This window comes from Gavia stellata, chromosome 3 (genome assembly GCF_030936135.1).
Source record: "Gavia stellata isolate bGavSte3 chromosome 3, bGavSte3.hap2, whole genome shotgun sequence".
NCBI lineage: Eukaryota > Metazoa > Chordata > Aves > Gaviiformes > Gaviidae > Gavia > Gavia stellata.
The window spans coordinates 13,322,936-13,350,564 of NC_082596.1; the positions used below are offsets into that span (position 1 = coordinate 13,322,936).

Below are 27,629 nucleotides of genomic sequence, written 5' to 3' on the forward strand. Positions count from 1 at the left end.
AGGCAGGCAGAGGGAGGAGACCTCGGCCCCGGTGTCCTTATATTTGGATTTTAATTTTTGCATGTGCTGCGGCTGACCACCACTCTCAAGTGCTTTCTGTCCCCAGGGGCTGGGGGTACCCCTCAGACATGGCAGCTTTTAGCTGGTGGATTTTCACTCTTCCTCCCACCGACCCCGTGTAACACCCACCCAGGCAAGCCACAGCAGGAGACGGAGATGGGGTGGCTGGGGTGGCCAACACTCCCTGTGCGGGGCTTCCAGCATCAGCAGACACCCACCCCACAGCCCTCCCGCCTGCAGAGCTCCTGCTGCCTCCAGCCCCGGCAGCACTGCATCATGTCGCCACTGTCTGCACGCACCACATTCCCCACGCCTCAAGTGCTTGTTTTTGTTAGGATTTTTTTGTTTTTTGAGGGTGACTACATAACACCGTCGCTCGCAAGTGCCAGATGTTGCCGAATGCCCCACGGTGGCAGGTAGCACAGCCCGGGAACGGCTGGCAACGTGACCCGGATTAGGGCAGCTTATCCCCCAGGCCCCACAGCCAGCCGCTCACCATGTCGCTTCTCTTCGGCCCTCGGCCCTGAGCACCCACCCTGTCCCGACAGCCTGACAGCCACCCGCCCCTTCCCGCTGGACTGGAGCGGCTCCCAGCCACCCAAGGACACCCCACATGCTGTGCCTCCAAGTAACGACAACTCGGCAATACGAAAATCAGTGTATTGAGATACATGCACCACAGCAGAGGGCAAATATGTTGTAATCCTAATACAAAATGTCCTATATTTATGAATGAGCTATAGTGCATTCCTGGCTGTGAATGTACCCCCTCAGCCCGGGCTTGAATGCAAAAACCCCATGTTTTTAATGTTCAGTACATAAGACCTCCTCTAACACCTACCAGTGCATGCACCTAATAAGCTACATTTATGGATTATGTTTATTTTCATACATAATACTGTTTTCTATATATTTAAATATCTGCCATGCATATTTATCTATAAAATATTAAAAAATAGCATTATATATAAGAACATTATGCATATAAAATCACAGGCATATATAAAACATGATATACATACATAAAACATTACATATATAAAATAGATACATATGAAACATAGTCTATATATAATGTTCCATATATAGAATCATATATAGCATTATATATATATTCTGTAGGTTTTCACAATCTTCTAAATGTATGTTTAGATTCTGTATGTTTCTATAAATAGGACGTAATTTTGATACATAGATATCTAAACCACATTTATAAGCACAAAAAACATGCCTGTGTACATATTTATATTATTTGTATCAATAAATTGAATATAGGAGTTATATATGGAGTTGAAATATGCATAAAATATTAATTTTTCTATATATTTGTATTCTATGTTTAATGTTTTATACACACAACATAAACATATGAAAACGTTTCTATGCACAGTATATAAATTCACTACATGTATATCTATGCTATTTGTGTTTGCGCACACGCAGAAGGCCACACGCAGACAGCGCGGGCACAGGTTCTCCGGCTGCTCGCACAAACAGCTCGCTGGCCCCGCCCCACCGCCCCGGCCCCGCCCCCGGCCCCGCCCCCGGCCCCGCCCCCGCCCCGCGCCTGCCGCGGAGGGCGGGGACGGTGTCGATAAACACCGCCACGTGCGGCGGGGCGGGGGCGGGGCCAGTCCGTGCTTCCGGCAACACGCCGCCCCGCCGCCGCATAAATAGCGCGGAGCGGCGCGGTGCCTGCAGCCCCGCCGCCCCGGTACCCGCCGCATCGCTGTGCCCTGCCCCGCGCCCGGCCTGGGTGCCGCCGCTCCTGCTCTCGGCCCTGATTTTGGTCCCGCTCCGTCCCGCCGCCATGCCGTTCCTGGGGCAGGACTGGCGCTCCCCTGGGCAGAGCTGGGTGAAGACGGCCGACGGCTGGACGCGCTTCCTCGACGAGAAGAGCGGCGGCTACGTCGGCGACATCAGCAGGTACTGGTGGCGGCTCGGTCCCGCTCCCGGCCCCCTCCCCTGGCGGCGCCGCCAGGGGGAGCCGCGGCGCGGTTGCGCGCTGCGGGGTGGGCCGGGGGGGTGAGGGGTGGTAAGATGGACGGCGGCGCCGCGCCCCGTCCCTTGGCCGGGGGCGGCCTGAGCCGCAGGCGGAGGGGCCGCCGAGCTCCGTGGGCCGGTGTCGCTGGCGGGGGAGGCCGCTACGCGGGCCTGCGGGCAACCCCGGGCCTTGGCGTCGCTGAGGCGGCAGGGCCTGTCGGTGGAGGGGCTCGGCGGCTTTCCCCCAGGCCTGCTGTACACCAAAAGGGGTCTTCCTCAGCCCCGGCGGGGCACCGAGGCGGCTCTCCCTCCCTACGGCTGCGGGATGGGGTGGAAGAGGCGAAAAACAGTTGCTGCCCCACGGCCTGGGCGATGTGCCCTCGGGGAGCATCGCTGAGCGTCTCCTGGGGGGCCCTGGAGGTGTCCCCCCCAAACAACCCTTCCTCGGGCTTCCCGGCTCTCGGGCTGGAGAAGGATGGCGTCTCTGAAGCCATCAGTCTTCAGACCATGAGTAATGTACCTTGCGTGCTGCTTGACTAATCTGTCTCCAAAACAACAACAAAACCCCCAAGATGGTGAAGCACCGTGGAGCTGCGTTGCTGCGGGCAGGAAGCCTGTGCAGCAGTGTGGGTGTAATGGTCTCTGGCCAGATCGCTCCTGTCAAAACCAAACTTTTCTTGCAGAGCTGCATCTTGTTTTCAGCTGTGTGCAGTCAGGTTTGGGTTTGCTGTGACCGACCGGGGCTGCGAGATGGTTCAGGAATGTCCATGACAAAGGGACTTGGAGCAAACGGGGATTTGCTCTGAACCACTGCTGAGGTGTTACTGTGCAAGGAAGTTTATGTAGTAGGTCTCTATCTTTTGCCCTCTTTTATGCAAGCTGTAAATAAAAATCAAGTTTAGAATCCAAAGCATCTGATTTGTTAAATAGGTAGAAAAATGTCTGGCTGGTGGTAGTATGATTGTGTTGGGAATACTGAGTTTGGCACAGGTTTATACATCACTTTTCCCATTAAAAAGCGAGGAGGTGACATACTGGCCCTGGACTGAGGTCCTTGCAGTGCCAGGTCCTGGTGCCCAACTGTTCAGCCTGTCAAAATGCCTTGGAGAAGTGTGTGGAAACCTGGCAGTACATAAACAGGGGAATAATCTGCCTCCCATACTGGAATTTGTCCATTGCTGTTGTTATGAAGGTTTCAGATTACAGAGTCATTCAGTAGGAAGTCAACAGTCAGGGTCTGCTGTTGACATGTAAGATTTAAAGCAGATCTGTCTTGTGCTTGGATTGTCACTGCATGGGGCATGTTAACCTGGCCCATTATTGATTTTGTGCAACCCTGATAAAATATGAGCTTGAACATCTCAAAACCTCTTCTTCCTTACTGCCATACTCTGTTCTTGGGTTTTGGGCCCCCCCAGCAGAAAGCCATGTGGACAGGGAAAATGTGCAGCTGAGATGTTCTGCTCTCAGGTTTAGGTTCTGAGCCAGCTCCAGCTGCTAGAAGTGTCTGGTTCCCTGAGCTGTTTTTGCTGTGAATACTGTCCACCTGCATTGCTGCTGCTGTTCCCCCTCTGCAGTGTTCTGATGGAGCTTGCAGGAGTGGTGCCTTCCCTGCAGCTGCGATGCCCTGTGAGGGGTAATGTGGAGCAGGAAGGGGGAGTGGAGGCTCATGGTGTTCTAAAGCTGGGAGAGGTTTCTTCCACCTCTGGGGTTATGTGCAGATGCCAAACCAGAACACCCATTTGGACCCTGCTGGAAGAGGTCTGGGACCCTCATGGTGCTGAAGCTCTGACTTGGTCACTTGACTTCGGCGCACGCTGGTGGTGTGGCTGTGCTGACAGACAGCAAACCTCCCTCTTCGGGCTGTGGGCCTGGGCTGGTGATCCTGTTTACCAGGAGGGTGAAACAAGGAGACTTGTCCTGCAGGTTTCATTCCTTTGCAGGAGCCTGAGCTGAATAGCTGTTGGAGGTGTGAGTGGGTATGGTGCTTGTATTATTTTTTTGAGGCTAAACAGTGTAAACACGAGGTCTGTAGAGGAAGCAGCCTGGCTGTGTAAGGGTCCTCGTGGCTGTCACAGAGGAAGCTTGCCCAGTGCTGCGAGCAGCAGCATGTTTCAGTGCCTGCCAGAGTTGCGGGTGTGTCCCAGATCAGCGCTGCCACAGCAGCTGAGAGGTGCAGTGAGGTGCCTGGACCCTTCTTTGAATTTCAACCTACAGATAGCCATCTCCATCCCTTGTGAGCTGCAAGAGCAGCGGGGGTGGCTTTCTTTCATTCTCCTGGATGCATTGCCTGTCTTCTCCTCAGCACCTGTGAGGCATCCCTGCAGCTCTGGGCAGCATGCTGTGTGCAGGTGGGCCTCTGCTGAGAGCTCCTGGTGGGTGCCTTCCCCTGCCACCCCAGGGATCTGCAGTGCTGTGGCTGCCCAGGGGCTTCTCACTGCTGCTTGGATCTGCTGATTTGCAGATCTGCAGAATGTGGAGATGTTGATGCACAGCCTCTTTATAGATAGTCTTTCATTGCTCTCGAAGAAAATAAGGGGTTATAGCTCCCTTCACTAATGTAGTTACAGCAGAGCTCCAGCAAATGCAGAAGATGGGCAGTCTTGGACAAGAGATCCTAGCTGTTAAATTTGTACAGTCACTACTATGTGGGATTTGGAAAACCACCAGCAAAGTCTGAACCTCAGCTGAGCTTTTCCTGTAAGCTTGAAAGAATGTTTTGTAGGGACTCTTTTGTTAATAAATATTTTGAGTGCATATATATGTCCTCAGATGCCTAAATATGTCCTTCTGTAGAAGTTTGACTGGCTCAGAGGAGTCTACCACCTACAGTAGGAGGATATGGTGTTACTAAAAATAGAAACAGGTTAAAGGGAGGAAAAGAATACTGCCCAGCAGTGTCCCATTACTAACTGTGCAATCTGTATTACCTGCTCCTGTCTTGTCTTAGCTAGCACAGAAATGAGGCACCAGAGGCTCATTTAAAAATACCATTACTGGATGCAAAAACTGCATGCAGACTTCTTTGAGCAGCCTGTAAGGAGGCAGCTTTGGAGCTCACAATGAAAACCATGTATTTTCTCTCCTTGCAGGAAACATAGTGTTCAGCAGACTGCAGAAATAAACAGAATCCTTGCTTTGTGTCATTCACAGCTTTTGTAAAAAGGATGATCACAACAAAGAGAATCTCTTCAACAGCCTGAACTATGATGTTGCTGCCAAGAAGAGAAAAAAAGACCTGCTGAATAACAAAGCCAAGATTCAATGTAAGATGTCTATTTGGGCGTTTTTAAATAAAAGTTGCTGCAGGAGAATGGAAAATGCTTCATATCTAGTTTTTGCACAGTGCATGAGGAGTCTTCCAGAGTGTCTCAAAGGGCTTTGTGCCCATATTTGACTTAAGTAAGAACTTAGATACAGCTTAATGTGAAGATTTATGCCCCTGTTAGTAATCCCTGCTCTGAGGAGTTGTGCTTGTTGTGTTAGATTTTGTCACTTGTGTTTGTCAGAAGGAGGGTAATTTTTTCCTATGGTACATTCAAATGAACCAGTTCCAGTTTTTTCCCCCTGTAGACTTCCTTGTGCACAACAGGCTAAATTTATTCTTCCTTCCATATGCATGTTGAGTACTAATCTACATTACTGGAGGCTACAAGCCTGAATGTGAGCTTTGATCCTATCTCTGTGTGGAGTGCATGAAAAAAAGAAATAAGATTTCAGCTTGTTTAAAACAATGGGAGGTTTGAAATCTTTCTGTACATGCAGTGAGCAGCCAGGGTCTCAGATGGTGCACTGTGGGAGGACTCAGGGGAGCCTGCAGGGACAGCAAGGTCTGTGTTGGTCTGATTGCAAGATAGGTACTGGAGTTAGATGTGAAGGCTACAAATGTAAACATGCACAGAGGAAATGAGTTACAATTCCCACACTACTATTAGCTCATTGTGCATCCCCCAGGATTTTGAAACTCATGCCAAAAACTGGCCCCTCTGTGCATTTGGTTCTCTGAACAAACAAATGTTACCATGACAGTTTTTGGCTGGGTTCTGCTGTGACCTGCTATTTAAAAGGGCCTGATGCTGGGTCTGCATGCCTGTAACTAAGACTGGGTTTGTCATTGGGCTCACAGTACCAGGCAGGAGTACATCACTGCATCCTCAGGTGTAAACAGACTCCAGGAACACAGTAGTTCCTTTAAGGAACGGATCTAGCAGGATAGGGAGGAGAATTTTTCTTACTCACACTAGCTGCTGAATTGTCAGTGTGTGGTGGAAGAAGGGTCAAAATGTGAGAATGGGGTGGGAGGACTGAGCAGCGTAACTGCTGTTCCAGTAAGGACTCTTCTGCAAACTGAGTTAGCAGCATGTGGTGAGTACAGGGAACCTATTTTGGGGAGTGGATGGGACAACTCCCATTTCTGAGGAAAGGGAGGGGCAATTAGAAATAGGAAAATTTTGGTCCCAAATAGGTTTTTCTTTTTTAGCATGTTAGCTGCAAGCACAAGCATGTTCCTCTGAGCCTGACCTCACTGCTAAAAGCTCTCCCACATGCCTGGTGTCTCATGACATTTTTGCTCAACTTCAAATTTGACATTCAATCCCAAGCCTGTAACCAAGGTAATGAATAGTTAATAAAATCAATAACAACAAAATCTGGCTGTCAGCCACACTTACTGTCTGGGACCAAAGAAGAGGAGGTGCTATGGTATATCTGTGGCTGGCAGATTAAACATTTACAGTCTTGAGCTGAAACAGAAGCCTTTCCTAAGTCTCAGGGCTGTGGTCTCAAATGAAGCAATATGGAAACAAAGCAGTTCAGCAAGTTGCTAGTTTTGATTTCAAGTGTGGTGGTGTAAACACAAAATAACTTCATTTGCACTAAAAGGGCAGTAAGTGTTGTGAGAGAATAGATCCAACCCTCTGCAGTGGAAGATTAACTGAGCAAAATGTCTTTGTCCAAACAGATTTCCACCAGGAGAAGTGGATCTATGTTCACAAGGGGAGCACAAAAGAGGTGAGTGCCTCCATAGGTTCTTTCTTCCCTTTTCTACTGTTTTTTCCAAGTGGTGGAAGATCCTGTGCTGATATAAATCAGCAGAAGCTCTTAAGAGATAAGTGGAAGATCTGGCTTGCAGTTGGAATTTCAGTAATGATTTTAAGTCCCAATCAGGGAGCCAGGGCTTGCTGTACAAGGCTCTGTACATGTGTTTAAAATATGACTTGTTTGCTTCCCTCAGTTAAAAAAACCCAGCCATTTGCAGACCAAGCCATAATACTGTTCTTGGCTTTCACCCAGTACAGTCCTAACATGGAAAATCATTGGAATTCATCACAATGTCTTGCTTGTGCTCATGGAGAGAAGCAGCTGTATGAGACTGCTCTGAACTTGCACTATATATTGAACCCCAGGAATGTGTGGCTCATACTTACCCATAAATTCATGGGTCATGAGCAGAGCTCAGGTCACTCTTGGGAAACTACCATAATCTATGTTGGGCCATGCCCACTCTTGACGTCAATAGTGTGGCTCTGTGGGAGACAGGCCTGCCTCTAGCCATGAGCTGGTCCCATGGTTTGTACCCGTTAGCTTGCTAAATTGAGTTGCCCTGGGTCATGTCTTCCTGGTGCTGTCTGGATTCATGTCTGCCAAAACATGACGCAGACTGTTTTTTCTTCTCAGCGCCATGGTTACTGCACCTTGGGAGAAGCCTTCAACAGACTTGACTTCTCCAGTGCTATCCTGGACTCCAGGCGATTCAACTATGTTGTGAGGGTGAGTTAAAAGGCCAGGGTTTATTTTGCTGTGATGGTGGTGGAGGCTTTGAACTGAGCACCAGCTGGGTGATGGGAAGTACTGGTAAAGAGAGGTCCAAGCATGGAAGTGGGGGTGTTGGGCTTTGCTGCATGAAGTAATTGATGGAAGTTTTGTGGATAGATGCCCAAAACCTCCTCTTTGATCTTTTAAAATGGAGAGGGACTTGGTGGTAATGTAGAAGGGCTGTCCTTAGCCTAGCATTCCTACTACTTTTCAGTTGTGAAATTCACTTCTGAAACCCAGAAAACTTAGCTTCTAATTCTTGAGTTCTCAGTTCAGCTTCTAAACATGATTCCTGTAGCCCTAAAAGGAGCATGGGCTCTCTGCAGAGGCTATAGAGCAATGGTGACCTCTTTGCACAGGAGGCTCCAGCTCCGCAGGGCTGTGGAGCTTTGCCTCCTTTGAAGTGATACAGAGGAAATTGTGGGGAGATAAGCATTTTGGTAATGAGAGGATGGGTTGAACCTCTTGGAGGCACTGATCTTAACTTGTCTGTTAAGGATCATGGTTGTTCTTAATCCTCTGTGACTGCCAGTGGTTTCAGTGGGTGAAGTATTTCATAGAATGGTTTGGGTTGGAAGGGACCTTAAAGATCATCCAGTTCCAACCATCTTCCATGGGCAGGGACACCTTCCACTAGACCAGGTTGCTCAAAGCCCCATACAGCCTGGCCTTGAACGCTTCCAGGGTTGGGGCGTCCACAGCTTCTCTGGGCAACCTGTTCCAGTGCCTCACCACCCACATGGTGAAGAATTTCTTCCTTATATCTGATCTGAATCCACCCTCCTTCAGTTTTAAAGCCATTACCCCTTGTCCTGTCACTACATGCCCTTGCAAAAAGTCCCTCTCCAGCTTTCCTGTAGGCCCCTTTCGGGTACTGGAAGGCTGCTCTAAGGTCTCCCCGGAGCCTTCACTTCTCCAGGCTGAACAACGCCAACTCTTTCAGCCTGTCCTCATAGGAGAGGTGCTCCAGCCCTCTGATTATCTTTGTGGCCCTCCTCTGGACTTGCTCCAATAGGTCCATGCCCAGGATAAGGTTGGTTTTCTGGGCTTCAAGTGCACGTTGCCGGCTCATGTTGAGATTCTCATCAGCCAACACCCCCAAGTCCTTCTCAGGGCTGCTCTCAATCCGTTTTCCCCCGAGCCTGCATTTGTGCTTGGGATTGCCCTGACCCATGTGCAGGACCTTGCACTTGAACTATTTGGTTAGCTCTGACACCATCAGTTGGTTGGAAAGAGGAATCAGCCCTGGGTTGCCCATGTTCTGGCTTTGCTTAATGATCTGTTTTGGATCTGGGTGGCCAAGGGGGGTGGTGCTGGTTGGGGAGCTACTGTCCCAAGGGCTGTATGTTTATGCACATGTGATCTGCAAATTGATCTTGAATTTCAGAATGCTTATCAAAGTTTGGCATTCAATAAGCTTAAAAATCTGTTATTAACTTGAGGCTGTTTATAAACAGCTCCCTTTCACATCTCATCAGCAGTTGATCACTGGTGAGGCACCAGCTGTTCAGGTTTTAGGTTCTTGAGCAAGCAGCATTGGTATTGCTTTCCCTTTGCCAAGTCAAATGTCATGAAAAGTGTCTAAGGAAGAAATGATCTGAGCAAGTTCACCTTGGTTTGTTCACCTGTTGTCTAGGTGACAAGGAGCCTCTGAAAACCTCTGTCACCCTGGGAAGGGTGCAGGCACTGGGGGTAATTACTCACCTACTGTGCAGGAAGGGCACTGGCAATCACTTGGATGTCCCATTGCAGGGGTGGTAGCAGGGAGTGGGGATTCTGGGGGAGGCAAAGCAGGATACAAGTCCATGGAAACTCAGGATGTCCTATCTCTGCTGGTCCTGGGACAACTTGTTTTCCTACTTGTACAGAGAAGGTGATCACCAGTGCTGAGGTACTCAGTGTTTTCTGATAGCATATATATACACACAGCCATGTCATCTTTAGGGAGATTGTTGTGGAAGGAACAGTTTATGCCAAGGCTATAACCCTTTAGTCAAATATAAAGGAGAAAAATTAAAACTTGTATTTGGTGCTCCAGAGATCCCTTTGGCAGACTTTCTGTCTTACGACAACGAAGAACCCCAAAGACCTTTACTAAGCATGGCCTCAGGTCATGCTGTGCCACATGGACTTCTGTGGCACAGCCCAGTGCGATGGGTGTCTTGCATGGGACTGCAATAATTGAGCAGAAGTCCCATTAAACAATTTAAAGAGCAAACTCCAGTTTCACTGAAGTTGGTATGGTCTGGTGGGGAGGCTCAGGCTGACCTTCTTCCCCTTTTTTCCCCATGAGGACTTCATAAAAGCATCCCAAATCTGCTGTGTATCCAAAATAGCAGTGTTCTGTATGGAAGTCAGCATGTGTCCTTGTTTCTACAGATTACCTCTTTTGAGCTTTTAAGAGTAGTTCTCCCCCCAGTAATTCTAAGGATACAGCTCTACTGAGAAGTATAAAGCTTTCTAATTGAGGCTGACTTGTGGTTTGGCAGATTAAAGAAGATATTAAACCTGTACCATGGATCAAATATAAAACTGACTTCTTAAAATGAAAGGCTTGTATCAGCCAAGTCTCCGGTGGATAGTAGCTCATAAAATGTCTTATGTGCCAGACTTACTCATGAAAAGCTCTGCCTAGATGTGGATCTTGTTTACGGTCCTTTGCAAATCGCAGGCCTCCTAGAGCACACAGATGAGCAATCTGTCACATGGAAAATGCCTTGAACATTGGCAGGCAAAACACTTTTCCCTTCCCTCCCTCTCCTTGTTCTCTCTAGTTCCACCCGTTGCTCAGGGTGTCTGATTAATGTCACACTACTTAATTCATCAAACAAGTGCTTTCCACAGAGGGAAGTTTAGAGTTGAAGGCTGGGGGAGAATATGAGGATGTCTGTAGGGGAAGAAAGGAGAGAAACAGCTGCAGGCTTGGGATTCTGCTGGCTACACCCACACTTGTCCTATAAAGAAATAAGCTACATCACTGCTGATAGCAAAATGGGCTTTCAGGTTGAACATCAACTTGCCTTCCTCAAAGCATTCCTTTCTGAATTTCTCTGAACTTAAGTGCTACAGTGTTTTCAGTGTTGATTTTCTGTCATACAGAAGTGTCTGCTTAAGATATATCCAGACTAAGTTCTTGGAGTTCCTAATGGTGCACTGATAAAATGGGCGCCTCCAAGTGAGGTGGAAGCTGCAAGAAGCTTGGCAGGTATTTCTCATGGGCAGATGCCATCAGCTGTAGCCAGTGAGTTCATGTAACTGAAGTGGAAGAAATTTTCCTCCTATGTCAATCTTGTCTTGACAGTCTGATGTAGTGCTGGAAGTGCTACGTATAGGTAGTGGTGCTGTGATTTGGTCCTTGCTGATCTTTTAAACTATAGCATCTGCCTGCATGTTACAGGACAATGTTCCCTTTTTAGAGCTAGTAAGGAAGTGTGTGATTGACCCAGAGGACCTAAACTGTTTTTGGTCTTGAAGCAGTCCTGGTTTCTCTGGTGTTACAGATCTAATGAAAAGACTGGAAGCATTCTGTAAGCATAAGTAATACGAGCAGAGACAAATGTGCCTGCAGCCCAGAGGTTGTTGGTTCTCTTTCGGGAACACTCTGGTCAGATGACAGTGAGGTTTTGCAGGCTGCTTCTTTCGGAAGGATTTGTCATATGATGGTTGTGTAGTAATGTCAAAAGGGAAGGTGCTGTTTCTGATCATAAAAGCTTAGGTCAGGTTAAGCTGCATAGAGCACAGCTCTTTGGGAATAACATGATCTAGATAGTGTACATCCTGTTAAATTAGTCTCTTAAATTTGTTTCTTAAGTTTTATAGCAGTTAGCTGTGGGAGTCCTGGATTTATGTTGTGCTGAAAGAATATCAGCTTGATGCTGTCTTACGGAGATCTGTCAGCACCTGTGCTGTAAATCATTATAACTCGCCTTGCTCTTGCTCTACCTCCCAGCCGAAAGCCAATGTGACATTTCAGCCACAGAAAGTGAAGGGCTGTGAAAGCAAGGGGGGGCTCGAGGAGGAATTTTTCATTGCAATATGTTTCTCTAAGCAGTCCAGATCTGAGGAGCCACATCCCCAACCAGGAGGAGCTTATGGATCCCCACAGGGTGCTGTCTAGCTTCCCTATAGCTGGTTTGGGGTATTTAAAGGGGGATTTACACTTTGGTAGTTTGAGACTAGTGATTTTAATCATTACAAAGCATTTCCCTTTTGGGGGCAAGGTTACACCCTCCTGCTCGGTGCAGCAGGCCTGATGGTGATGTTTTGGCTCTGTGTGCTATAAGTCCCTAGCTGTGGGTTATTTGGGGTATGGATTGCCCCCACACATTGGTGTTAAACCAAGACAGTGGCAGAAGTGCCTTCTGGCTGTAGCAGGTCTAAGTAATGCTGCACACCAGTAGTCATGGGTGCAGAGTAAGCATGTTTTCATGGCCCTGAGACAGGGCCCTTGTTCCCTGCCACATGGAACTGTTTTGTCTGCTGTTTTTCTCTTGTGGTTATGGGAAGAGGACCTGCTCTGCTCCCAGAGCTAAGTGGCTCATTGCACCAACTACTTCAGACCAACTGCTAGTGGGGTTTGAGCAGGAGCCCATCACACTTGTGGGGAAGTGAGCAGGTTATTGCCCTGCTGTGGAAGATGCTGCCTCCTGCTAGCTTTGCAGAGGCTCTGAAATAGCCCACTGCATCTCTTGCCTTTTCTCCATAGCTCTTGCAGACCCCTGAGAGCAAACAAAATAGGGGCAAGGCAGTAGGAAGGATTTTTTGGGGAAGCTACCAGGTCACCTTTCTCCAACTTCTGAGGAGTTGAAAGAGTGAATTGGGATATAATGCCCTGTTTTAGAGGTGATGCAGACTTCCCAGGTCCAGTTAAAATTGTCTGGAATGCAATCACTTAGTGTTTTTGAAAAGCAGGCCTTTTAAAATTGCTCTTAACCTTTCCCTGTGCACTCTCTCCTACCATCTGTTCCTCTCAGTTGAGCATGGGCTGGACTTAATGCAACTGTATCATAACACAGCTCTCCAGCTTTTTTACCCTACTCAGCATTAATCTGAATTCATCAGTCTGCTTTTACTCTGTATTATGCAAGTGGCAACACTGATTTATTTTTTTATAATGCTGTAGACCCCAATTTGGCTGTCTATTAACTGAGACCCTACTCTGCTGGGTCTGTGCCAACACTAAAAGACCCTTAGTGCACTGGAGCATGTGGGGCATGGATGAATTGTATTGCTTACCTGGTTTTTGTGTATTATATCAGCACAGAAGAATAAAAAATGTTTTTTGATTTGGAGGGCTAGCCAATTGCTTCAGCCAGCAGTCCCTGGGGAACAGAGTAGCCCTAGAAGTATTCACAACATAGTTTTCATATAGAATTTCATCCTCTGTTTATTACTGTAGGGGAAGAGGTGACACATGATACCTGAGCTTGTTCACTGAACATAAATTGAACCTTGATAAACACAGACAAGGCAAGTTTGAATCTATTCCTTTGGCTAAATTAGTTTTGTACCAATTTAGCATTCTTCAAGGAACTGAGATTTTTATCCTTGTTCCTCTTAAAGAATGGCCTTGGCATCTAGCTCTTACAGTATTGCATTATGTGATGCTTATCACTGGGTGCATTTTGGCATTTTCAGTAACAGGCACAACATTGCTAACACCCAGCCTGGAGGAAGCTGACTCTGTGCCAGTTCCAGAACAGTGCAATCTGGAGACAGCAGTTGTTTATGCACAGAAGAGCTGATCTGGGTGCATGTGTGGCTAATGTACAGATGGAGTCTGGCAAGTTGATTGCTATACTCAAGGTCTGAAGGCTAAATAGTTTAGTGTAAGCAGAGTATTACATGCTACTTTGGGAGACTGTTTTTTCTTCTGCCTTCAGTATTTCATGAAATTGAGAAAAGACCTGTTTTAAAACTTCCCAAACATCTTGCAAACTGCATTGTTTTTCAAGAGTATCTAGTCCTTGTCTCAGTTTACCTGATATAGCAAGAAGATCCACTGATGCCTGTGCACCAAATACTACCCAACTGTCCTGTGTATCTTGTTTCCCCGAGATGAGCCAAGAAAACAGGCAGCCTGCCCTTCACAGGAGTTAGTGCAGGTCTTTTTTCATCTTGTTTTCTTTCGGTCATGCGAGGTTCAAGATATTAATAGAATGTAAACTCGAAGCCATCTGATGGTGGTGTTGGCCTGGAAATTAAACGGAAGAAAAGATCGGTCACTCTAGGCGAGTTCACTACTCCTAACTGGCAGTCACATGCCAGTGCCCAAGACAAGCAGAGCGGGCGACTGACTGCAGTAATCTTCTCCGTGAACTCCCTGCTTCATGGCAAGCTGCCGGTGACTTTTTGGATAGATTCCTGTCATTCTTATAGTGGAGCAGACGGTTCAACTCATGACTTATTAAGTCTTGTCAAAAGCCATCTTAGTTACTTGACACAAGTAGTTGCACCTTCTCTGGACTCTGTGTGGTGCCAGCAATGGGATACTGTAGCTGCAGATGATAAAGGATTAATAAGCTAGTCATGTGGTAACATGTTGATTGATTTGTAGCATAAAAGGTTTTTCCTTTCCTTTCTAAATTAAAACAGAAGGCTGTGTACATCCAAAACAAATGGACTGACACGTGGACAGTCAGTGTATTTATATAATGCTGGGGGAAGGGAGGAAGGCTTGGAAGATCATGGGCCACATGTTCTGCAGAGCATGATCCATAGGAAACTTCCACAGCTGTTCTTGTGGTGGTAGAGAGCCAGGGAGGAGAGGGCATCTTCCCTGTGGGAAATGCTTCCTTTAGCAGCTGCAGCCCAAGTTCAGTGTTCAGCTTGTACGCAAGCCAGGAGATCAATGATGGGAAGCAAATACTAATTGAAAGTAAAAGCACAATTTCCACTAGGGGAGGTTAACAAGTTAACAGGACAAATGGGGAAAGGTGGTTTGGTGTTGCAGCTGTAAGAGCTGAACAGGGGAGGAAAGCTTAGAGGAATAGAGGTTTGTTGGGGGGAGGGTTTTTAATATAGTGCTTAACCTTTCTGTTGTGGTGACAGCACTCTGACAAAACCCATGCAACCCAGGAGTTTGACGTAAATTGTGGAGTCTGATTCTCATTAATGCCCCATCAATAATATCCACATCCAAACAGGCTTTTGCTCGTGTTCCCTAATAACACTGCTTGTTTGTGCCCCAGTGAAGGATGGTGACGTTGGCTGTTTGTTGTTCCCTCAGTGTGAATAGAGGCTGTCAGTCTGAGCACTGCTCTGTGGTTTCTCTGCATCTCTGAACCATGAAATCAAGTTTTGGTTTTTTCCCCTGAAGATCATCAGAATGCCTTTTTTCCCCACCCCTTTAGATGTGGGTTTAATTATTTGGCCTCTGCTGTCATCTGCCTTTGCATTAGTTTGCTCTGTTGTCCTGTCTCTCTTTTATTTTCAAGCAGCAAACAAGTCTCTGGACTGTTTTGCTGTGTCATGTGACCAGGAGTCAAGATTAGAAAGGTATCTCTGTGCTCTAAGGCTTGCAACTTCTATTTTTATCCACAGCTGTTGGAGCTGATAGCAAAGTCTCAGCTGACGTCACTGAGTGGCATTGCCCAGAAAAACTATATGAACATTTTGGAAAAAGTGGTGCAGAAAGGTAAGAAATGGAAACAGTGAGGGGGAGGAGGAGGAGTCTGATTTAATCTGGTGTACTGTGTGAACCACATCCTCAAGAATAGTCAAGCAATGCTAGACGGGTGAGGAGCGGCACCACTGCTTATTTCTGTAGTGGAGTTCCTCTTTCTTTTCCCTCAGTGTGAAGGACTATGGTGGGAGGGGGGATGTGGAAGAAATGCCTGTGTTTTGGTAGGTATCTGAGGCAATTCTTCTTTCTCCAACTTTCCTTGCTACCACCCCTTCTGCATCCTACTGAGTCCTATTTTTGACTGCAAAAGCGATGGCTGCTCCTGCCCCCAGCCTGGCACAACTGCAGTCTCTGCTGCTGCCTTGTCACCAGTTTGCTGTATCATCAAGTGCTCCCACTGCTCTGGAGGAAAGGAAAGCTCGAGGGCTGTCTTCACCTGCTGGGGGGGCTGAATTGTGGTTGAGATGTGCCACTCCCCTCCCTGGTGCTTTAGCTCTGGCTGAAGCCTAGGAATTGAGAGCACCCTGTTAGTGTGTGTGTATACATAATGAGAAAGGAGACCCTGAGCTGTCCCCCTGCACATCAGCTCGGGTAATGGGGCAGAGGTGTACATAGATAACCTCTTGCATGTATCAGAGGGGAAAGCTGGCTGGTTGCCAGTGGCTGGAAATGGGAAGTGCTGTGGAAAGGGCAGATACCTCATCTGCTTATCCTGGGAGGATCTCTTTCCATCTGCTGTCAATCCTGCTGTGTCTGGCTAATGTTTAAGTGCTTTCCTTTAAAAAGAAAAGGACAGGCTGGCTCTCTTGGCCTGTGAGGTTATAGCAGATAACTTGACTTGCCTGAGAAACATAAATTCAGAAAAGGATTTGGGCAGTTCCCATTTTTAACCTGTCCTGTTTGTTCCAAGTCCTCGAAGATCAGCAGAACATCAGGCTCATACGGGAGTTGCTGCAGACCCTCTACACATCCCTCTGCACATTAGTTCAACGGGTCGGCAAGTCTGTCCTGGTTGGAAACATCAACATGTGGGTGCACAGGATGGAGAGTATTCTCCACTGGCAGCAGCAACTGAACAACATTCAGATCACCAGGGTAAGCACAAATCCTGAAAGCTAAAAAATAATGTGGCTCCTTTGTGAAACTTTCTCATGTAGCAGTTCCCATTTGGGTGACTGCATCCTACTGTACTCCTAATGCAAGCACAGTGCTGGGAAAGGACCTGGACTTGCCAAAATAAGTGGATGCATTCCTGCCATTACTTGTGTCCCTTAACTCAAACTGAGTGTACACAACCTAGGATCATGCTCACTGTTACTGCTCACAGACCATGGCTTGACTCCTTAATGGCTATGAAGTGCTGAGTGAACAGAGCTGAGCAGGAAACCATCTCCCCCTCTTGAGAGTCTTCAGAGATTAGGCCTCAGTATGAAAAGTCAACACAGCCTTTCTCAAACTGAGCAATTGCCTTCAAAACTTGTTTATCAGATAGTTGAGGTTTTTAGATTTGTTTAATCTAAATTAAATGCAAATTTCCAAATAGCTGCATAACTTCATGCTTCCTGGCTGAAAATATCAATGATTCTTCCAGTAGTCTGGAGCTGCCTGTTCCAGATGGACGAGTCCTGGTTTCACAATATCTGTTTTCAACAGCGTCTGTGGGGATGGGAAAGATGTATTAGTTGATAAATTTCTAACCTGGCTTTGCATGGGAATCAAATCTGAACTTGCTCCACTTCAGAAGCACAGAAGGGTTGAGGTTGGAAGGGACCTCTGGAGGTCATCTGGTCCAGTGCCCCTTCTGAAGCAGGGACACCTACGACCAGTTGCCCAGAACCATGTCTAAACATTTCTCCACCCCAAATGGATACTTGTTCCACAGAAAGGCTGAAGTTCTTCCCCAGTGCTGACTTCTGTGTTGGTGAGTCCCTTGTAGGACTTCCCTGCAGTGAACTGGACTGTGAAATTCCCACTTGGGCAGACCATGGCATGGCCTAAGGGAATATAAAAAGCACTTTTCCCCTGATGGGTCAACCAGAGAGGCATTTGCAAAGGATTAAGCAAAGGGCCTGCTTCCATCATTGTACATGGCTGTGTTCTCTGGGAACACCAGGAAACAATTTCCAGTCCTTCAGCTAGAGTAATGCAGGCAATAGGACACAGGAAAAGATGAACTCTGGGAGGTCCCAGGGAGCTTGAAGAGCTGCAAAAGCAGCAGTGCCTTATCTCATGGTGGTTTCTGTCCCTCCTGTGCAGCTCTTGGGATGGGCTGCATCTCCATTTGCCCTGCAGGGGAAGCACTAGCCTTACTGTAGGGTGGCTGCTGGGGAACAGCAGGTCTGCAAGCTGGGGAGCTGCCCTGTGCCTGGGCAATGCCAGTGCTGCTCCACCCATGCATCTCCTGCCCTGAGTGCACCACAGTCAGGACCTACCTCCTGCTACTCAACTGAGTATTTCAATGTGGCTTTTTCCCCTATACTTCAGGCACTCATAAAACCCTGATAAGCATTTCAAAGAACTCTGCCTATCCAGCCAGAAGTGCCTCAAAATATTGCTTGTAAACAGAACTGCCTTTTATGTATGCTTACTTACATGTAGTATTACAGACACTTTTCTAAAATAAATAAAATCAATGTCAAGCTTGCAAAAAAAATTCACACCACTGAAGATGACTTCAGGTCAAGCTAGAACAAAACCAGCTGAGTTTAGAGGAAGGAAGAACAAGTGCAGCTCTGTGTGCACCCAGTTGCTTACAGTGCACTGAGTGCTTCTGATATTTCTGGAGGGGGGGGAATGTCTTGCAATAGCTAAGACCTAAACCTTTTTTAAAAAAAGAATTGCTAAGTATTGAGTATGTGCTAGAGCTGCTTTAAAAATTTCTGCCCAGAAAGTGATGGTGTACTGATCTGCTCTGATCTAATCTGTGTTCTTTCTCCAAAAAAAGTAATGTTTGAAAAGTCCTGGAAAGGAGTACTGAGAGAAAAGAAGTAGCAGATAAGTTGTTGGCCCTGACATAGAAAACCTGTAAGGATTTGCTTGAGTCACACTGGTTTCTTCAGAAATAAGACAGAAGCATAAGCTTTGGGGTTTTTTGACCCAAGAGCCTCTAAACTTAGTCCTGCCTGTTGTGCCCTAGCAAAGCTTATATATAGGGAGAGTGCAAAAGACAGGTTGGCAAGGGAGATCAACAGGAGGTGATCCAAGGCTCCATTCTTCCTACCCCAAAAATATGACCTCAGTTTGCACTGATGGGGCAGGGATGCTGAGTCTGGACTTGTGGATTGTACTTAGGAAGCATCTACATGTAACCAGGCAGTGTGCTTGCGGCTTAACACTTGCATGCAGTGTTAAAGCTGTCATGGGAAGAAATACCCTCTGGAGATGGCAGAGACAGTTCACTCCTGAAGGGGTTGTTTCAGGCCTGTCTTGCTGGTGGAGATGGCCAAAAATGATGCATTGGTTGAAAAGCTGTGGTCCTTGCAGGTGCCAGGTAGTGCTGCATGGTCTGGACAGGCTGGGGCACTGAAGGGAAGGTGGGAGCTGTTTGTGTACAGGCATACTTGTGCCTGTGGAATTTCCCATGTAATGGGATGGCTGAAGATGGGACTGTGTGATTAAAAGCAGCCTCATACAGTGTTCTCCTGTTGATGATGGTCCATGTGCTTCTTGTTTGAAATGGTTAATAGCTCTGCCAATTGTGAGACGGGTGCTGTGACTCTGCGACTTAAAATAGCAGCATTTCTGTGCAGGGTAAATGATAAACTTGGCACATCTGTCTAACATTGTTTCTTCATTGGGGCCCAATCCTAAAAGCTGCTGTTTGCCTTAATAAGGATGGGGCTGGTTTTGGAGCAGCTGGAGCCTGGGTTGTGGTTCTTGCTGAAGCTTTGCTCCTGCATGTGCTTTGGATTGCCCCCAAATGCAGGACCCACTGATCCATTGTGGTCAACTTGTCCTGGAGCTGTGCTGCCATGTGGACTTGCAAAACAGTCTTGGACCCCATGTAGACCAAATAAAGGTGTATGGGGGGTGAAGGTGGCTTTTGGCTCTTTTGGCTAGGCTGTGCTTTGGTGTGGCTGAACAACCTGGAAAACCATGGCTGCAGATGATGGGAAAGGGGCAGGTCCTTCAAGTGTTCACAGAGGAAACACTAGACCTGTCAGCAGTGACCTGGGAAGCCGTGCAGGGAGAATCCTGCTGTGGCTACTCATTAGCTACTGCTGTGGTTATAGCAGGATCCTGTGACGATATAACCTAAAACACATGTCAGAAAAGCATGAGATTCCCAGCAATGTGTGTAACAGGAGGCTGAACTTGAAGTAATGCCAGCGTCCATCGTGATGGAGAGACCTGGATGGATAATAGCTTGTGCCATGATGTAGCCAATGTCTTGCTGTAGTGGAAGCTGGTGGTGATGCTTCTGGGAGCATAGTCTCATGAGTATGGACGTGGGATGGATGAGAAGGGGAGAAGGAGCCTTGGACTGCAATTCTGCTTCTAACTACTGTAATACAAATACATGTCCCCTTCCTTGAGGATATCTCACACTGTTCTGGGGCAGAAGGTCAAATGTCTCTGTGTAAAATGTCTCCTTATTCAGAAGAGGGAACTGCTGCTTATTCTCTATGTGAAGAGCAATGCTTAAAAAGCAGTAACTCTACTGCAAGCTCGAATTGCCTCTGTTTTCAGCTGCTTGTGAGCTCAATTTTGTCTGTCTCTTCCAGCCTGCCTTTAAAGGAACCACTTTCACAGACCTGCCGTTGTGTTTACAATTGAACATCATGCAGCGACTGAGTGATGGGAGAGACCTGGTTAGCCTCGGTCAGGTGGCTCCTGACCTGCAAGTGCTCAGCGAAGACCGGCTGCTGTGGAAGAAACTCTGCCAGTATCACTTCACGGACAGACAGGTACAAGGAGGCATGCAAACTGTTATCAGTAGTTTGTTGTAACCCACTGGAAAGTGAACACACAAGGGTAGGACACTCTTACTTGACTATCCCTTGGATCTAAGGGCTGTGCCGCAAGCTGATAACACAGGCTGACATGAGAATGGCTGTGAAGATGATTTATGTAGAGGGTTTTGCATGCCACAGCAATGATTACTGAAATAGGAGCCTGAGGAATTAGTCATACAGTGAACTTCAACCTCAATCCAGGTGGTTACAACTGCAAGTCATGCAGTTGTTCCTCATGCCACATGTGCAAGGAAAATGTGCAGGCAAGCTCCAGCAATCACCCCGATGTCCCAGGGACTAACACCTTTGCAGAGAGAATCTCTGTGGATGTGGTCCATGAGTGATGAGTTGTACTCTCTTGTCCTTTAGAGCAAGAAATCCCCTCTGAGCCGTTTCCTAAGTGACAGGATGGTATGAGGAAAACAGCCCTGCTACTACCCACATTGTACCTGCGTAAACATCTTTGGCCTTTTGCAGGCTGGTCATCATTTGGGGTCTTCAAGCTTAAAAACAAACAAAAATCCCTCTCTCTGTTTATAGGTGAATGTCTGGGGTGTTTATACTAGACCTCTGCGCTTCAGGGACCTCGTGCCAGATTTCTCTGCTGACTTGGCTTTATTTGCTCACTCTGCATCTGAGTCTGGAAGTGACTTTGGGAAGTTATTTCTATTAACAAGTAAATTCAAATCCAGTTTCTGCAGCTAATCAACCCTAAAAGAAAGATGGGTGTCTCCCAAGCTAATGTGACAAGTCACTGACTCTTAGAGTCAATGAAAAAGCAAAATACTTTTAATTTCTGAAACTATTAAATGCAACTATATTTATTGTCCTGCCAGCCAGAAACAGTGGCTAGAGTAGTACAAAATAGCTCCCAGGATTTCAGGCTTTCATACAGTAATGTTTATGAAATGGGGATAGATGCTGATAATGGTATTGGTTGAGGCTGTTGCCATCAGGAAACTGGTTATAGCTGGATATTCAGAGCAGGAGCTTTCTTGGTGTTACAGGGGAACTGTTACGGGACCAGCAAGGATGACTCTTATGCAAGGGAGAGAACAACATGAGTTGAAGAGATAAAAATCCCATTATTTGACCTGCTGCAATTTTGATTTTTTTTCTTTCAGATTCGCAAAAGGCTAATCTTATCTGACAAGGGACAGCTAGATTGGAAAAAGATGTACTTCAAGCTCATAAGGTGTTACCCACGGAAGGAGCAGTATGGTGACACGCTGCAGCTGTGCAGGCACTGCCACATCCTCTCCTGGAAGGTATGAGGTGTTGGTGGGACAAACTCAATTGGGGTGTGAGCCACAGGGCACTTGGTGCTTCCTCTGATTGCAGCTGGCTTAGGGTGCTGCAGTTCCTTTGCCTGCATAACCTAGTGTTTTCCTATATCTTATTCCTCCCTCAACTATTAACACCCTTTCTCCTCTGTGCTTCAAAGGTCCCATTTTCTCTACATTGAACAGGAGTAGTGGCTGTCAAGGCCAGAGTGGAGGGAGATGGGCATGCTGTAGGGCTGCCTGCAGTAGATCATCTTAGCGCTGCCAGCAACTCCTGCTGCCTCGTACATGGAGGTGGAGGTCTTGGCAGCAGGATTAGCTGGAGTGAGAGCTGATGGCTACAAAACAGCCCAGAACAAAAATCCGCTGGCCACTGTGTTGATATCCAAGGCATGTCTCTAGAGTTCAACTCCCTTAGCTGATGGTAAGCTCTAGCCTCTCTTCCCTCAGAAGAGGGAAAAAGAATGAATTGGGTCTTTGCTGGTTTTATTTCCCTTGAGTTGCCAGTAGCCCCTAAAATCTGAAGCCCAGTTCTGAGCTGTCTGCTTTGGCGATAGTAGAAATATTATTCTGGGCTCCGCTCAATCTATTTGCAAGTGGGATGTCTGGCAGAGGGGCAGTGTTAAGCTGGCTGATGCTCTGGCGCCCTTTCTGCAGTGTCTCTAAATGGAGTTGTTTTCTCCTTTCCCAGGGTACGGATCACCCTTGCACAGCCAACAATCCGGAGACTTGCTCCACTTCTCTTTCGCCGCAAGACTTTATCAACTTGTTCAGGTTCTGAATTTGGGTCACCGCAGCTTACGCAATTCTTACAGGACACTTTATGCCACTGAGCTTGGACACTCCATTTGTAAATAGTGTAAATATTCATGTTTGTTCGAAGCTCCTGAGTCAAGGAACAAGAGGATCTCAGAGATGAAAGGTGAAATTGCTCACTGACATGCAGCACTCAAGGCATACAGACTTCCGTAGGACTGGTGTATAAATACAGCATGTTGTACAGAGTCCCTTTTTTATGATCAGAGTACAAGATACAGGGCAAAAAACTTCATCTTTTGTTTTTAGAAGTTTAAAATGAATTTGCCCCACAACCATTTGAGAACTCTTCTGGTTTGTTTCTAATAGAGAGAAAGCAATATGAGGCTAGGACTGTTGAACTCTTTCTCCATCTGGTTTTATTTAGCATACATATTTATAAATATGATGTTTTAAAAATATTTATGAAAACTATCCCTGTGACAAGTTTAATAATACTTTTATGTTTTGAGAAAGGACACATTCTGAAATACTTAGGATAGAACTCTAGCCTACTTGCAAAAGAGAATCGCACCATACCACTTTCTACCTCTAATAGATTGAGTACCTTTCAAACAAAAATCCAGTGTACAATGTGAACTTTTGTATTTTGTACAATGATTTAAAGGGAAATGTTTGTGATAGTAAGCATCTTTTCTTGTATTAATGCTTACCTCTTTACATTAGTTTCCTTGGTCTACTCAGTGCTTGAATGCCTAGATGATAGGCACAATATAAATACCTAAGACTTTACTCCATCCTCTTTTAATTTGTTGGTTTTATGAAAGACTAAGCAAAAGGGAAAAGAGAAGCCACAAGGATGAAGATTATCTAAAAGGGAGGAAGTTCTATTATAGAGAAACAAAGGACTGGATTTAATCTTGCAATGTAAATTTGTATCAACGCCACTAGGTTAATTGCACTGGTTGAAATAACTAGTGAGGTTAGAATCTGGTTCTTCAAGCCCTTGTTTTCCTAATTTTCCAACATATACACTGCTCTGTATTCCCACTGCTGTCAAGTGAATTCAGTCATCTTGGAGCTGGTAAAATGTAGGGAGAACCGGGCTGTTGACCATAGTGAAATGATGCGGTTTTGACTGGAAGACCGGCAGCAGCATGTTTAATTTCAGACTACTGGAGTTTAGGGTGATGAGCGACACAGCATGAAGAGATCAGTCAGCATTTTCCTAAAAACAGCAGTCAGGACTGGCATAAGCAAGGGATTTCCAACATGGTGCTTGACACCTTTGGTTATTTTGCTGTGCCAAGGAAATGGCAAAGACCCAGCCTAGTCCCTTCAGCTTCCAGTAATGACCTTCTAACACTAGCCTAGAGCTAAATTTTCAGTCCTATGGAGTATGTAGCTAAACCCCTAACTTCACTGTGGCCATGATCTGGCTCACAGTCTCTTCTACTGCATACAATGCTTCACTTTTCCCTATGGTGGAGCTAGAAGAATCCAGCTCATATATAACAATTTGAAAACCTGCAGTGGAAAGTTTTTGCTATTTGCCAATAGATTTCCCTATAGCACTTTCTCTGTGCATGATACAAGTAGGATGCCTCGGAGGGTAAATATTTAGTGGGTTGTGTGTGACTATGTACAAAGAATTGTGAGGAAGAGGAGTACTCAGGACAATTCAGGAAGAACTACTTGAGTTAATTATTCTTAAATATTCTGTTCCTTTTTTTACATTTTTATAACTGACTTTCAACACTTCTCTGCAGCTGTTTATATTTTTTTTAAAATGACCGTATTTGCATTTTTGCAAACAAAATCACTTTGCATACTCTTGTAAGAGATGTAAGAAGGGAAAAAAGCTGTCTGTAGATGAAGCAGTGAGGAAGAAGGGAGGAAGCCTGGGAAGGAGAAAACCAGGAAAATGCTGACAAGAACTGCCCTTCTGTCTTCCAACAGGGAGCCCAAGCTTTTGCTCTTCCAGAGAGCTCTGAGTCTGTGCCACCCTTAGCCATGGCCCAGAGCTTGGCACTCTACAGAGATGAGGAGAAAACATGTGCAGGATAGGGAGCTTTATCTTGGTGTTGATGCCCCATCTATCAGTTTGACTGCTGGTGGAAAGCATAAGCCTGCTGGGGTTGTATTCATGTCAACTGAAAGTGATTTAAAAGCTGTTACCTTGGAAAAATGAACTTGTGCTTGTTTGGGGGGATGTTTGTGAGTGAGGGAGGCCAGTTTTCTGTTTTCATTCCAACATTAACGTCAGAGGGTAGATGAGGCCGAAATCTAGCTTGGTGAATGAGGAAAATTAAGGACAGAAACCTGCAAGTGAAGTGAGTGAAGCATTGCTGCTGTATTTAGAGATTGTAGTTCCTTTTTCTAGCAGCGAGAGGACCCGTGCCCCTTGGCATCTTCTGTTTCCAGCTCTGACTTGCAGTTGGTTTGTTTCGTAGTCTTGCCTCTGCCACCCATAGTGAGCCAACCTGTTGTGATGGGGAGGCAATGGTATTTCGGTATGAAATGCTGGGGGGTTCTGCCTGGTCTGAGTCTGTGCTTAGCAGATGACACTTACCCACTGTGAGATTGTGACAGTGGGTGAATTTTAAGCTCAGGTTTGAATCTGGCCTACTGCATTCCCTGCACACCAAGACAGAAAATCCCACTGTTCAGCTGACATTTGGGAATGTCTCAGCTCTAGCCATTGCCTCTATCAGCCCTTCACTGGTCTTGAGCAAAGAGTGTATCCTGTGTCGTCTGCCCAGAGAGCATGGGTCATGCTGATAACAAACTTCATGTGCATCTGAGGCTCCTATTTACAAAACTTACTTCAATTAGTGTTTTTTGATTTCTTAGCACTGTGTGGATCTTAAAGGGTCAAAGTGCTTAAGATCATTTAATACATACAGATGCTTGTGTGTTGCTCAGGCAGGGTCCTGGGATACTGCTGTCAGTGTCCAAAGCAGCAGCAAACCAAGCAGCTACTGTACTGGAGAACAAAATGGACTAAACAAAAAGAAACAAAATAAGCCTCATTCAGTTTTTGCCTCAGTCATTACCCTCCTGCTACAGCAACTGTCATAAGACCTTGATCTCTTTGGGAGACTCATTCTTTCTCAAGTGGTTGGTACAGGGAGGTATTATGGTGAATTAAATACTCCTGTATTGTATTTAAGATTAAATACTGTTGCATTCAAATACCTTAGACTAACCACTTCTAAACAAAGAGATCAGTATTTTAGCAGTGCAGAGGCATCTTCTTGGCTGAGGATGGCAGAGTAACAAAACTGACAGTGATAACAGGGGCTTCCAGGCAGGATGGTGTAAGGCTCCTCTCACGCAAAAAGGACCTCTTTATTTTAGTACAATTGTGGCAAAGCTGTTGTGAAGGGAAAACAGGCTTTTACTTGTATTTTGGAAATAAAACGTTCTTTTCAAACAGCATTTCACCTTCCAGTTAGTTGATGCATTCCCATTAGACATGCATCAGTTCTTACACTAGGAAAGGAGGAGGTTTTGCTCTCTTTGGGGTTTTCTCCTGCCAAAGTATCCAGAGAAATCTCATTATCTTCAGAGGATGTGTTAAACAGTGCAACAGTGTAGAACGTGGTGCTGTGAAGAGGAAAAATAGATCTGTGCAAGGGAGGAGGCTGAGGAAGGGAGAGATGCCGGAGATGTTTGTTTCAGCTTTCTAGAAAAGGCAGGTATTTGGAGTTTGTTTTAATGTGATAGCCACTTCAAGAGGCACAATTTCAGCTGTACATACCTTAAGCCATTTGTACTAACTATGGTATGGTAAAGTTTGATCATAAAAATGTGTGCACCTCCTCTTACATTGTTTGGGTTTCCTTCTTTTAATCGTGGGAGTTTCTAGATCCTTTTATTTTGTAAAGTGATTATGAAAACTTGTGTATTGCTCTGAAGACCTTGCTTTCTATGTAAACATTTAGTTGCACCCTGCCACTTTCTGTATATGGGAATATCTTTATTATTTTTCTTTGTCCCCAGGTTTTGAACTATTTGTGTTCCCATTTCTGTTTGACTTCAATTACTCTTGCAAAGCTATCATCTTCTAGAATATATGCAGGTACTAAACCAGCTTTTCCTGCCCAGAAAATTCCTTGGCCCTTAGTAGCTAAAATCTGATTTAGAGCAGCAACATTTCAAGTTCTGTTATGTAGCTAATAAATCAGATGTGCTGTTTCATGCTTATCTCCTGCTTGGTAAAGCAAACCAGCGTTGTCCTCTGGGCTTGTCCTTACAAACCCATTGCACAGCTTCCCCATAGATAAGCACCTTGCTAAAAAGACAAAGCTTTAATTTAAAATGCCACTCTTCATAGCTGGCCTGTTTTGCAAAAACACAGACCCTGTGGAGCTGATGGCTGATCAGGTTAATAAAGACTCCCTGTTACAAGGCTTGGGACTCTGGTGTTCTGCTTGTGTTGCTTTTCTCAACTCATTGCTTATAATGATGTTTGGTAAAGGCTCTGAAGACATGGCCAGCCATCCACACAGCTCTCAGCATGTGGCTGCCGGGCTGCGTGAGTGTCTTTACCCGTGCCCAATTTCTATCCTACATCTTCCTCCAGTGATTTCATTGGTAAGAAATCAGCTTTGCAGGATCTGGCCCTAGGGAGAACAAATCCATCTTGTCCTTGATACATGTGGTCTCTAGTATATTAATACCTTGAACACCAGAGAGATTCCCCCTCCATTGACCAAGCATTGTGGCCTCTCCTCCTGGGAGAGCAACTGCAAGTGGAACTTGCATTTCTTCAGCCATCATGTGCTGCACAGAATGCTAACAGGTCTCCTACGAAGAGAACATTTTAATTTGACACAGCAAATACACTCATCTTCAGGAACTAATCTGCAGTAATTATAAATACCTACTTATATAGGGAAGAAAGCATGTGTTCTGTTTTTTTTTTTCCTTAAAGTTGTAACTAGAGATGATATGAAGCAAAAGGCATCCCTTGTATAATAAGACTTCTGTTTAATATTATTGTGTGGTTAAAATCCTTCCATTATAAATTTGCACACTTTTTTCTTCTTCCCTTGCATGTTCAACTCTGATTTTTACAGCTGTTCTGTGCAGACAGTAATGTATTTTTGTAAAACATTTTTGACACTGAATTGCAATAAATGTTCAAAC

At 45.9% G+C, this 27,629-nt stretch overlaps 1 protein-coding gene across 2 annotated transcripts; it reads left to right on the forward strand.

The window, feature by feature from the left end:
* Positions 1-1,870: 1,870 nt before the first annotated feature.
* FBXO32 (F-box protein 32) lies at positions 1,871-27,629 on the forward strand. 2 transcript variants are annotated; one of them, XM_059815371.1, is made up of 9 exons: positions 1,871-1,986; positions 5,197-5,309; positions 7,004-7,053; positions 7,720-7,812; positions 15,400-15,493; positions 16,392-16,576; positions 20,206-20,388; positions 21,561-21,704; positions 22,411-27,629. In XM_059815371.1, the coding sequence occupies exons 1-9, from the start codon at positions 1,871-1,873 to the stop codon at positions 22,498-22,500; spliced, it is 1,068 nt and encodes a 355-aa protein (XP_059671354.1). In that variant the 3' UTR covers positions 22,501-27,629. The 2 variants fall into 2 exon arrangements, with proteins under 2 accessions (XP_059671354.1, XP_059671355.1); XM_059815372.1 differs by lacking the exons at positions 15,400-15,493; positions 16,392-16,576.

Excerpts from the sequence above, each read along its gene's own strand:
- FBXO32 (XM_059815371.1), top strand. The coding sequence starts at position 1,871 with ATGCCGTTCCTGGGGCAGGACTGGCGCTCCCCTGGGCAGAGCTGGGTG. Across the intron at positions 5,310-7,003 it reads TAACAAAGCCAAGATTCAAT|ATTTCCACCAGGAGAAGTGG; the intron begins GTAAGATGTCTA and ends TTGTCCAAACAG. Across the intron at positions 16,577-20,205 it reads ACAACATTCAGATCACCAGG|CCTGCCTTTAAAGGAACCAC; the intron begins GTAAGCACAAAT and ends TGTCTCTTCCAG.